This window comes from Sus scrofa, chromosome 6 (genome assembly GCF_054392235.1).
Source record: "Sus scrofa isolate SSC_HxYL_T2T_F1_AM1 chromosome 6, Sscrofa_HxYL_maternal_Yorkshire_Landrace_v2.0, whole genome shotgun sequence".
In the NCBI taxonomy this organism is placed as follows: Eukaryota; Metazoa; Chordata; class Mammalia; order Artiodactyla; family Suidae; genus Sus; species Sus scrofa.
The window spans coordinates 18959488-18972376 of record NC_139388.1 but is presented as its reverse complement, the minus strand read 5'-3'; the positions used below and the strand labels follow the sequence as shown (position 1 = coordinate 18972376).

The 12889-nt window shown below is 48.3% G+C and overlaps 1 protein-coding gene across 1 annotated transcript in view; it reads left to right on the top strand.

The window, feature by feature from the left end:
- The first annotated feature begins 257 nt into the window (after window positions 1-257).
- Window positions 258-12889, top strand: part of CDH3 (cadherin 3) — a 44869-nt gene continuing 32237 nt past the window's right edge. Inside the window, 2 exon segments of the mRNA NM_001444769.1 lie at window positions 258-398; window positions 605-725. Coding sequence (NP_001431698.1) covers window positions 339-398; window positions 605-725 — 181 coding nt within the window. The 5' untranslated portion in view covers window positions 258-338.

Here is a 12889-nt window from a genome sequence, read left to right as displayed (position 1 = left end):
GCTGCAGAGGTTGAGGAGTGGTTGTTTTTTATCCCCCTTGAACCCAGAATCTGCGAGACAGGGCCTGTGGCCCCTGCCGGGAGTAACTCCTGAGATAACGCAAGAGGGCTCCGGGAGAGGACCGTGGGGGGTTTCGGGGCTGCAGCCACCGCGCACCCCTCACCGCGGCCCCACCTGCGAGGGGGCGGGACCTTGTGGCGCTGGACCAATCAGCACCTACCTGCACTCACCTGGCCCCCTCCCGCCGACTCCTGCCCGCAGCGAACCTCCCTGCCCGCGGAGCTAAGCGAAGCACTAACCCGCCGTCGCGGCAGCCTTTCACCCCGCTCTTTCCAGCCATGGGGCTCCCTCATGGGCCTCTCGCGTCCCTCCTCCTCCGCTGCTTCTTCCTACTTCAGGTACTCGATTGCCTTGCCCTGACCCCTGTCCGGACACTCTTCGGACGGCCGCGGGGTCCGCACGCGGCTGGTGGCATCTGGGAGAGCGCGGGGTTGGACTCTTTGGGGCCAAGGCTGTCGGGGAAAGACTGAGGACTCCCCGGGATGAGTCTGCAGGGTTGGGCACGGCTATGACCCAGCCTCCCTCTTTTCCCCTCTTCCCTCAGGCGCAGGTTTGCTGGCTGCCGTGCGCGGCCTCTGAGCCGTGCCGGGCGGGTTTCGGGAAAGCTGAAGTGACCTTGGAGGCGCGGAGCGCGGAGCTGGAGTCGGGCCAGGCGCCGGGGAAAGGTAAGACTCTCCGAAAGCCTGCCTGGTGGAACTGCGGGGCAGGGGCCGCACGTGGGGTGTCAGGGCTGCGGCGGGGTGCTCCTGGCGCCGCCTCAGGTGCGGGGAAGCTCAGAAAGCATCCTGGGCTGGGATGGAGGTGGGGGCTGGGTAGGAAAACCCGGAGATCGTAGCGCCTTCTGACGCCCAACTTCTCCTTGCTCCTCCGCGGCGGCTTACCTTGGCCCACTCCTTCGGGGTTGGGGGGCAGCTGAGCTCTTCACCCAGCCCGGACGTGGGACGCTCTCCCTGCTGGCCCCAGCGAAGGAATGCGCCTTCCACATTCTTCCCCCAACCCCCGCGCAGGTGTGGGGATGAGCCGTGCCCGGGGCAGCCCCCTTCGCCCCTCTTGGGCCCCCTTTGTGTACCGTGCTTTGTGTCTCCGACAGACAGACCGGGTCTGTTTCTCTTCTTCGCGCTCGCCTCCCCCGCCCCCCTTCCTCCCTGGCTGCTGGAATGCGCTCTTAACCCTGCCCTTCCCGGAGGGCCTGCGCCCCAGCAGCCCGTCTGGAAACTGGGCCTGGCACACCTGGGCCGGGGCCATCACGAGCAGGGGACACCCCCGACGCCCAGTGTCTTGGGACTGAAATGCGAGGTACTTGGCAGAGTGGAGGTTCAGAAGCCAGAAGGTCTTGAGCTGAGGGGGTGTGGGCGGTGGGGGGAGGGTAATCAAAGCACATTTTTGATCTCTCAATTACTAACCCCCTTTAAGTTTAAAAACTTGAGAGTAGAGGGGTGACTTTGGTGCAGAGAACCAGTGTGTTAAGAGACCCAGGCAGCTGCTGGCTTATGGGGGCCACTTTCTCTCCATCCAGGACTGTGGGGGTTCCACCACTGGATCAAACCCCAGCTCTTAAACAGAGGTATATCCCAGGATCTTTGGGTGGAGTTCTAGAGGACCCTTAACCTATGAAATTGTTTAAGAACTTGCTTATGCATTTTCCTGGGCAGGGAATCTACAGTTTAAAATTTTGAAAACTCATGCTATCTAGCATTTTTCTAATGCTCCCATCAATGTACCCCTCACCCCAGGTACAAATTCCCCCAGCTTGAATGGCTCTCCTTTGTTTCTCCAAAAGAAGACTGGGGACCTTGAGTTTGTGGAAGCCTTTTTTTTTTTTTCTTGTTTTTCTCCCCCAAATAACTCTGCAGATTGAGAAAACAATTAACACCAGGCTAGGCCAAGCTCCTTAAACTCTTGGCTGTAGGGAGCCGTGGAGAGGCATTAAGAGGCCATGCCTCATAAACTTTAAATTCTTGCACATGGGTTTATTACTGACTGGCTAACAAACTGCAACTCGGCCAACCTGTAAAAATGTTAACTTGGGCAGGGCCCCAAATCCAATTCCGGCTCCCTGAGGAAGCTTTATTGCTAACCAGATTCCTGCCAAATTTTCTCCCCCTCATTGTCAAGTTCTCCGACTACAGTCTAGGAGAGCAGGCTGTGGCTTTGAGTGTTGTCTGTGCCTTATCTTTCTTACTGAAGCAAGAAATATCAGATGAACTGTCACTTCACTAAGCTTGAGGTTGCTGGGGGGAAGCGGTGATCAGGTTTTCGATTTCACGGTCCGGTTGGCAAGTGCTTCTCGGTGATGTCAGGCATTTGAAACCTTTTGAGAAAATTCTGCTTTCTCGGATGTCTGGTTTATGGTTGTGAAAATGGCGGGATCATGCCAGGAACACACCTGGGTTATAAAACAAAAGGTGGGTTTAATGTGCTTGGCTAACCTCGTGCCGAGTGCCCTGCAACATGTGCAGTCTTCTCAGGAAACGGGCTACTGCCTTCTTTTTAAGTAAAAGCAAGTTTCCGGGCCCAGTTGGTTCCAACAAATTGGGACGCCTCGGCAGAAAATATTGATTTTTTTTGTTCCCCCTTTGTCTTCAGCAGCTGACATCCTTCTACATCCCCACCTCCACCCCAGCTCCCTCTCTTCAGTACACAGAGCCCCAGCCTGGATCCAGCCAGGTTGAAACAGTTATCCTAAGGGTACATACAAACTTTCAAGTCTGGCCAAACAGACAACAGTTTCCCTATAGCTAAGGAACAATTGCCCCTGTTGTTTGCCCCTGGGTTATGAATATTACAGGTGTCTGTGAAGTTGAGCTCAAAGAAATTATCTGACATAATTAATACCTTGTTTGTATGTGCACTTTCCTCTTCAAAGCATTTGCACAACTCTGATCTTGCTTTATCCTCCTGACATTCTCTTGTAGCTGGTGAGGTACATTTAAACAGCTTGAGCTCTTAATCCCAGAGTTGGGACTTCAGAAACCTTGTAGCCCAGCCCTGCTGAAGGTTTTAGAGGTAGAGAAACATAGGAACAGCTTGATGGAGTCAATTCCCTAGGCTGAACACACGAGCTCCCTGGAGAGTCCCAGACATGACTTTTACCTGTAGGTCTATGCCCCGGACGTGGTACTTAAATAGAATGCCTAGTAGGTGTTTGCATGAATTAGGGCAATCTTATAAAGTTCTGCCCATTTTACAGATGAAACCTTAATGGTTGTGGCTTCACCAAGGTCATCACTGCAGTGACCAAATGGGACATGAATGGATGTTTCTGACTCCCAAATTCCCTGGCATTTTTTTTTTTTTCCCTAACAGAAAGTGGGAGGTGGATGAAAGGAAGAAGTGGGATGTTGGGGTGGCAAAACCCAACAATAGCAATCCCCACCCCAAGTCATTTATTCCTTTGCATCACAGAGTTTTCCAGAAACATTCCTGCAAAGGAAACCAGTTTGAATACAGTCTCTTAAGTGTCCAGATTATGGGGGCTTGAGTCAGGTGAAGCCTAGACCAAGAATGAGAGGTTAATCTGGAAGGAGGTAGAGCAGGAATGTTCCTAGACCCCAACTCCTCAGTCTGGAGTCTGCCTTCCTTCAAATGTGTCTTAAAAGCAAAGACAAAGGCTAGGTGGGAGGAAGGAGCTTGCATGGTATTAGTGCAGTGATTAAAAGTGAGTAGAATTATAGAGGTTTGTAGATCCTTTGTGGCAAACAGTTGAGAAAAGCAGCCGATTTACAGTAAAAAGGAAAAAAAATAACTAGTACTTCATTATGGTAGATTCAGCTCATCCTTAGAGTTAAGATTAAAGCTAATCTTCATTAGCTTTGGTAGGAAACTTCAGAGTTCAGTAATAAATCTGACTGAACATGAGTTAACTTCAAGATGGTCTTGCCTATTCCAACTTGTGTAAAGATTGCCTTTTGCTTGGAGCTTCCATTCTGGGCTATGCCCTCTGGTCACATTTTATTTTTTCAGTGAACATGTATTTCGCATCCTGCACTATTCTAGAACCGTGGCTAAAACAATGAACAAGACCTAAGACCCTGCCCAGGGGGAGCTGGCCATCCTATAATACATGTCATTTTTTATGCTTCTCAGTTGCCTTGCCCAGTGGGTGCTGGTAATGCCCCCTCAGCAGTAAAATGGGGGCGAGGAACTTAGCATGAGGTCACTGAGGCAGGCAGCAGTACCACCCGGGTTTACACCCAGGGGACTGCCCAATAAATCTGCCTCTGAGGAACGAATATCTGGGAACTGGGGCTTCCAGCCGGCCCGGCTGCCTGCCTGGCTCCCTCAGCAACCAAGTAGGGTTGGTTGCCAAAGCCTGATGTACGTCACTGGAGTGGTCTACACAGGCTTCGTGGCGAAGAGTTGGGAGAAGCAGCAGGATTACCGTGAGTGCCTGGGGAGCTGCTCTCAAGCCTCTAGTCTCCATTTCCATCTCCCAACGTGACACTCAGTTCCTCGGTTACCCACGCAGGGTGCCCTCACCTCCCTGCTGCGTGAGGAAGGCACGGCTTATCATGAGCAGTGAGTTCCTAGGGCGGGAAACGATAACTCTGCAAAGCATGTGGAAGAGGAGGGAGAGAAAGGCCTCTCTCCCCAAATCAGTGGAGGCTTCAGTCCAGAGGTGAAACGATCCCCATTCAAAATACTACTGTTAGGTAGTTTCTGTTGTGGCTCAGCAGTAATGAACCCAGCTAGTATCCATGAGGATGCAAGTTCGATTTGGCCTCTATCAGTGGATTAAGTGGGTTAAGCTCCAGCATTGCCGTGAGCTATGGTGTAGGTCGCAGACGCAGCTCGGATGCTGCCATTGCTGTGGCTGTGGCATAGGCTGGTAGCTACAGCTCTGATTTGACCCCTAGCTTGGGAACGTCCAGGTGCTTAAAAAAAAAAAAAAGAAAAGAAAAGAAAAGAAACACTCTTATTAAAGAATAACATGTGGAAGAAAGTATCCAGATGCTAAGTATACAGCTTGATGAACATCGCACACTTAACACAGCCATGTGCCCAGCATGCAAGTCGGGAAGCAGCAGCATCGGCACCCCAGATGCCACTTCCCTCCCCCTCTCTGCCCTCCCCTCCCCCAGGAAAGCCACTATCCTGACTTCAGACACCGTTGATTGATTTGCTTGTATTTGAACTTTATGTAAAAGAATCATATAGAATATCCTCTTGGATCTGACTTCTTCAGTACGTATTGTGAGGATCCTGTGTAGGTCTGGATGTTGCTGGGGTTGAGTCTCATTCTTCTAGAGTATTCCATCACGTGACCATCTGTAGTCCTGCTGTTGATGAGCGTTGGAGGAGTTTCCAATTTTTGGCTGTTACAGCTGGTGCTGCTGTGAATACCATTGTTCTAGTGAAGCTGCCTGGGTGGACTGCTTAGGTACATGCCTGAGAGCGTAATTGCTGAATTAACTGAGGATTACCTGGGAATCTCAGTATGGTGGTTGCTTACTGAGAAGTCAGCTTTTCTGTCTTGAAGTAGCTGAGTCTCTTCTGGATTCTTCCAACCCCCTTTCCCGACAGTCTCCTTAGCAGACGCATCCCTTCTGGAGTCTTGATTCCACCAGGCTTTGAGCTAAGAGACAGCAATTCTTTATTATGTACTTGGTCACGTGCTTTGTTGAGGGGAGAAATCCTTCCCTTTATTTGTCCTATAAGCTAATGCTTGATACTTTCCCCCAAAGTAGAAGGGGAATCTGAAAAGGGCCCTGAATTTCTCACGTGGAAACTTCCTGGGTGGAGATTTTGATCCTGGTCAGTGTCGTAGGTGGGCAGCAGCCTCCTCAAGTAGCCAAGGTGGTCACGTTCAACTCCTCCCTCACTATAAGAGGCAGGAAGTTGTCTGAGACTCAAGGCCAAGTTGACTGGTCATTCAGCCAACAAATGTCTGAGTACCTACTGTGTGCTCGAAGTTGAGGTGAGCAAGGCCCACAGCTTCTTAACCTTGGTGAGCTCTCTGATTACAGGAGGAAGGAAATCATTCACCAGGCAATTTTAATAGTAAATCCTTCATTCAACAAATACTTGTTGGAGTTCTCACTGTGGCTCAGTGGGTTAAAGACCTGATCTGTCTCTGTGAGGATGGCGGTTCGATCCCAGGCCTTGCTCAGCAGGTTGAGGAGCATTGCCACAAGCACACAGATAGGGTTCAGATCTGGAGTTGCTATGACTGTGGCATAGGCCGCAGCTGCAGCTCCCTTTCGACCCCTGGTCTGGGAACTTCTGTATGCTGCAGGCGTGGCCCTGAAAAGAAAATTTTATCGAGCACCTACTAAATGTCGGGTACTGTTATAGGTGCCAGGGATACATTAGTGAGCAAAACATGTACAAAATCCAGGCTTTATGGGCCATTTACCTACCAGTGGAGAGAGATGGACAAAAATAAGTAATATACGTACATAATCAAGTGGGAGATGGGAGAGGAAAAATACAGAGTCACATATGAAGGGCTGATGACACGTTCTTGGAGGTGGGGTGAGGCACCCGGAGGAAATGATGTCTAAGCCAGAGGCTGGGGAAGAGTCAGGCAAGGGGTTGGGGCATGAGAGGTGGCAGGGAGTGTTCCTGCCAAGGGAACAGCACGTGGGGTCTAGGAACTTAAATACACTTGGTCTGGCTGGACCACGGGATGTAAGGTGGGGCACAACGAAAGGGAAGTAGGTAGGGTCCAGTTCAACTTGGAACTTGCCCCACCCCAGATGAGAGGCACCGTGGTGTCTGGGAAAGGCGGGAGATGTGGCTGACTTCCGGTTGTGCCCTCATGGAGGCCAGTGTCTCTGAAGTGTCTTCTGGATCCAGGATCCTGGGCCCACCTTCAGCATCCCTTCTCGACTCTGGACTTTTCCCAGACCCAAAGACGTACGTGATCAGCCTCGGTTGAACATAGCCCGTGGTTTCATTTTGTTACCTGGCATTACCAGGCAGCAGGGTCGGCAAGAAAGGGCTTTCAAACAAGGCAAAACCAACCAACCAACCAACGAAACATAACCTAAATACCATTTACTGGAGAGCTTCCTGAATTCCAGAAACTACACTATGTACTTTGTATAATAAACCCCTTTAATCCTCCTAAAAGCCCTAGAAGAATTGGCCCCATTTCACTGGACAGGAAACATAGGCTTGTAACTTTGTAACTTACCCAAGGTCAGCCAGCTAGTAAATGGTGGAGTTAGGACTTGGACCCAGGTTGGACTCCTACATGTGAGGTACTTAGCATTTAGGAGACAGGGTTGTGAGTCTCCTGGCCCCAGCCAAGCTGGAGGGAGATTGGAAATAGTTAACAGCTGACCCAAGACCTTTGCATTCCTGTTCCCTCCACAGGCCTCTGTTAATTACCAGGATCTGGAGTGGTGGGGGAGGGGGTGAGGAGGGGGCCCTTCTGTCCAGGACCCTGGCCTCCCTTGTAGGATGTGGGGGAATAGGGAGGGTTCAGATACCGGGCAGATAGCTGCTAGCACTCACTGTCAGTTCTCAGCTGAGAATCTGCTTTTAGCTGTTCATCTTCTTTCTCTCCTACCCCACCCCCGACCTTCTCCCAGCATCCATGACCTCCCTTGAGCCCTGATCTGAATGGAGGAGTTTGACATCCTCTCCCCGCCCCCCTCCCAGCCACACTTGGGCACCCAGGTGGTTGTGGGTGATCAAGAGCATCAGTGGGTCTGCAGATTCCTCAAGCTGACCATATCCGCTCCAGGCTGGAGCTGCCATGGTCCTTATGAACTTCAGGGGGCTAGGGTGCTGCTGCTGCTGCTCAGTGAACCAGAAGGCCTTATCCTGGGCAGGAAAGCCAAGTGAACCTCTTCCTGTCTCCCTTTACGCCGTCCTTGACCTCACTGCTCTGTTGCTGAATCTGAGGAGAGGGCTTGGAGCCAGGGCCACACAGCCAGGAGCGGGGAGGGCTGGTGGCTGCTTCTCCTGCAGGAGAGCCTCTGTGGGCTACGCAGAACCCCAGGGAGGAGAGAGCTCTTCTCCCTCAGGACTCTGGGTTATTTCAAGGGCTTGACGGGGAGGTAGGGCTGAGGAGGTACAATCCCAGGCTTTCTTCTTCCTCCACCATCTCAGTGACCCCACTTTTGCTTGTTTAAGAGCATGTAAGATCTGTTCAAAATGGCATCTTTCTTTCTAGGAAACCCGGACCTGTGTTGGAGACTATTAGTAGTCGGTTGATCTTACCCAGGGGGTCTGACCTCAGGGTCTCACATTAACTTTAACTGGTCTTTGCTCCCTTGGAATTAATTGTGTGCATGTGTGTGTTTCTGAGAAGATTCTTTCCCCAGACTTGGACACCATAGCATATTCCTCACTCTCTCCCACTCCTAGTCCAGGTCCACTTGGAGGTTCTTGAGACTCTTGTCAGACCCATTAGTGGGCGCAGGCCTAATGGTGTATATCTGGGCACAGGAAAGGGGAAATGGGGTTCTAGGCCTGGGGCAAGTTATTCCGGTCCCAGCTCCTCAGCCTTGCTTGATGCTCTAACTCTCCTGCGGGAGGTGCCTCCATGGCTCGCGACATGAGGAGGGGCGCTGCCGATTGGTCAGTGAGAGGGCAGGCCTGAAGGGCTCAGCTACCACCCTGGGTGTCTTACTTAAGGCTGGCTGCCTTCTCACAACGAGCCCCATCTTGTTGTAGCCGCAGGCAGAGAGAAAAGACAGCTGCTTGTGGGCTCCCCACACACAAGCCCGAACAAGATGCCAGGCCCCCACCCTGCCCTCTCCTTGTGGAGTCTGCTTTAGCCGGGGCTTCCCACCAGGACTTCCAGACTTGCTATCTTCTTCTCTTTCATGGTCTTTTGCCGATTCCAGAATTTTCCTGCATTCCTCAGCCGGAACTCAACCACCCTCCAGCTAGTTTACCCCTCCCTGCCTATGGCCTCTGAGTCAGTAGTTTGCAAGCTTAGCTGACTATCAGAATGCCTAGGGAGCTTTTTATTTTTATCACACCCCTCTTCATATATACTATTTTATATAGTTTGGGTAGAGTTGGGCTGATTGATTGGGATTTCACATTAATGCATGAATATATAATTCATTGCGAAGACTGCGTTTTTCAATAAAATAGTAGCATGTACTATGTGACAGGTACAGCTCTTAGCATTTTATATGTATTAGCTTGCTTAATCACCATAGCATCCCTTGATGTAGGTGCAATTACTATCCTCATTTTACAGAATAGCAATCTGAGGCCAGAGAGGTTAAGTAACTTGCTTAAGATCATGCAAGTAGCAAAGAGCAGAGATTGTATTCAAATATGAGCGGCCTGGGAGTTCCCTTCATGGCTCAGTGGTTAATGAACCCGACTAGGATCCATGAGGTTGTAGGTTTGATCCCTAGCCTCACTCAGAGGTGTTGTAGGCCAGCAGCTGTAGCTCTAATTCTATCCCTAGCCTGGGAATCTCCATCTGCCATTGCGGCCCTAAAAAGCAAAAAAAAAAAATCTGAGCAGCCTGAGCTTTAGCCATTGACCTCCACTGTCTCTCAAAAGAAGCAAATCAGGGATCAGGGGGGTTTACTTTGTGGCTCAGTGGTTAACGAACCCGACTAGGAACACTGAGGACTTGGATTCGATCCCTGGCCTTGCTCAGTGGGTTAAGGATCCAGCGTTGCCATGAGCTGTGGTGTAGGTCGCAGGAACAGTTTGGATCCTCCGTTGCTGTGGCTGTGGTGTAATCTTGCAGCTGTACTTCCGATTCGACCCCTAGCCTGGGAACCTCCATATGCTGCAGTTTGGCCCTAAAAACCAAAAAAAAAGAAAAAAGAAAAAAAAAAAAAAGAGCAAATCAAAGTTAAACACACGAAAGTACTCTTCCTCAGTTTTGCTCCCTTAGGATAAGCAGTTAATATGTGAATCTTTGTAGACCTTTTTTTTTATTTTTTTAACAAAGAATGTATGTATGCATTCAGGAATTTTTAAGACAAGGTTTGGATTATATTATGCATGCAAACATTATTCTGCAACTTGCTTTTTTAACTACTGAATCACAGGTTTCTTTCCAGACTAGTAAGTACATATCTATCTTGTTTTTAACAGCTCCCTAGTCTTCTCCATGGTAGATATACCATGATTTACTTAGCTAACCCTCTATTTTTATCTTTCGCAGATGTGGAATTAGGCAGGAGTTAACAAAATTGTAAAGTGTTTGGATTTTTAGAAATCTAACTATCAGGAATCATCTTATTAGGAAAGACTGTTGTCGAAAGATGATTGAATGAATTGTTCCTCTTAATCCCATTCAGATAAATTAAACTTTTATATTTGAATAATACGTTCAAGACAGACTTTGCAGTAAGCTTCATAAGGTTACTATACCATTTAAACATTAGTTTTCACACTGTGTTTTAAGATTTAATTATCTGAATGTTTCAAACACTTTTGATATAGCATTTAAATTGCATAACTCAGAAATGAACTATCAAATATATCAGCACTTGCATTATTTTCCTTGGGTGTTGAAAGCTTGCGAATGTGACAGTCAAAGCAAAAATGCATTTTTTTTCTCAAGTTTCTCTCTCTCTTGTGCGCATGAGTGCATTCTGGCTCTCTTGCTCTTTTTTTTTTTTTTCCTTTTTCTTTTTCTTTTTCTTTTTAGGGCTGCACCTGTGGCATATGGGAGTTCTCGGGCTAGGGGTTGAATCGGAGCTGCACCACAGCCACACAACTCCAGAGCCTTAACTCACTGAGTGAGGCCAGGGATGGAATGTGAATCCTCACAGACACTACGTTGGGTTTCTTAACCTGCTGAGCCACAGCAGGAACTCCTCAAGTTTCGCTTGAGATTTCAAAATCTGGTTAGCAGGCATTTTGGTGAATACAAGTTGATTTCCCTTCTTAAAGAGAATATTTATTTCTGATCTTATTTTCCAAGAGGTACTATGATTTTTTTTCTTAAACGCAGATATTGCTGCCATAAGCAATCTTGTGCAGGGTGGTTATATTGATGTGCAAGATGCATCCTTTAACACCTCAAATAATTCATAACTTCCTATAATTCAAGACTTCTGGAGTTCCCGTTGTGGCGCAGTGGTTAACGAATCCGACTAGGAACCATGAGGTTGCGGGTTCGATCCCTGGCCTTGCTCAGTGGGTTAAGGATCCAGCGTTGCTGTGGCTGTGGTGTAGGCTGGCGTGTACAGCTCCGATTGGACCCCTACCCTGGGAATCTCCATATGGCACCGGAAGCGGCCCTAGAAAAGGCAAATAGACAAAAAAAAAAAAAAAAAAAGCACGTAGTAAGTAAATAAATGTTAGATGGTGGTAATAATAGCAGGGTTGTTACAGTTAGACTAGTTTGTATACTTATATCTTTTAAAATGATTTTTATTTTTTCCATTATAGCTGGTTTACAGTGTTGTATCAGTTTTCTTTTTTTTTTTTTTTTTTTGTCTTTTGTCTTTTTTTGGTTGTTGTTGTTGTTATTGTTGCTATTTCTTGGGCCACTCCCGCGGCATATGGAGGTTCCCAGGCTAGGGGTTGAATCGGAGCTGTAGCCACCAGCCTACGCCAGAGCCACAGCAACGCGGGATCCGAGCCGAGTCTGCAACCTACACCACAGCTCACGGCAACGCCGGATCGTTAACCCACTGAGCAAGGGCAGGGACCGAACCCGCAACCTCATGGTTCCTAGTCGGATTCGTTAACCACTGCGCCACGACGGGAACTCCTGTATCAGTTTTCTACTGCACAGCAAGATGACCCAGTCACACAGACATGTATGGATTCTTTTTTCTCACATCATCATGCTCCATCATAAGTGACTAGATATAGTGTCCAGTACTATACAGCAGGATTTCATTGCTTATCCATTGAAAGGCAATGGTTTGCATCTTTTAACCCCAAGTTTCCAGTCCATCCCACTCCCTCCCTTGGCAACCACAAGTCTGTTCTCCATGTCCATGATTTTCTTTTCTATGGGAAGGTTCACTTGTGCTGTATATTAGATTCCAGTTATAAGTGGTATCTTATGGTATTTATCTTTCTCTTTCTGACTTAGTTCACTCAGTATGAGAGTCTCTAGTTCTATCCGTGTTGCTGCAAATGGCATGATTTTGTTCTTTTTATGGCTAAGTAGTATTCCACTGTATATATATATACACCACATCCTCATAATCCAATCATCTGTTGATGGACATTTGAGTTGTTTCCATGTCTTGGCTATTGTGAATAGTGCTGTAGTGAACATGCAAGTGCGTGTGTCTTTTTCCAGGAAAGTTTTGTCCAGATATATGCCCAAGAGTGGAATTGCTGGGTCATATGGTAGTTCTATGTATAGTTTTCTAAGGTATCTCATACTGTTTTCCATAGTGGTTGTACCATGTATACTTAAATCTTTAGAAGCAAAATTGTTCAGTCAAAGGATTTTCATAGTTCACTCAGCAATTATTGAATGCTTCCTTTGTATCAGGCACTGTGCTAAGTGTTTGGATATAGTGATAAGCAAATTATATCACAGTCTTTGCTTTTGGGCATTGTAGAGACTAGTAAGGGAGATAGACAAGTAGATGATAGCTAGTAAACATATAATCACAGGTTGTAATGTATTCAGTGGAAGAGAGTTAGGTACATAGAAGGGTTTTTAATAGGGGAAACTGATCTACTTTGGCTGAGTTGAGGGAAAGTTTCCCTGAGAAAGTAGCTTTTAAATTGGGATCTGGGAGTTTCCATCATGGCGCAGAGTTTAACGAATCCAACTAGGAACCATGAGGTTGTGGGTTCGATCCCTGCCCTTGCTCAGTGGGTTAACGTCCGGCGTTGCCGTGAGCTGTGGTGTAGGTTGCAGATGCGGCGCAGATCCCGTGTTGCTGTGACTCTGGCATAGACTGACAGCTGCAGCTCC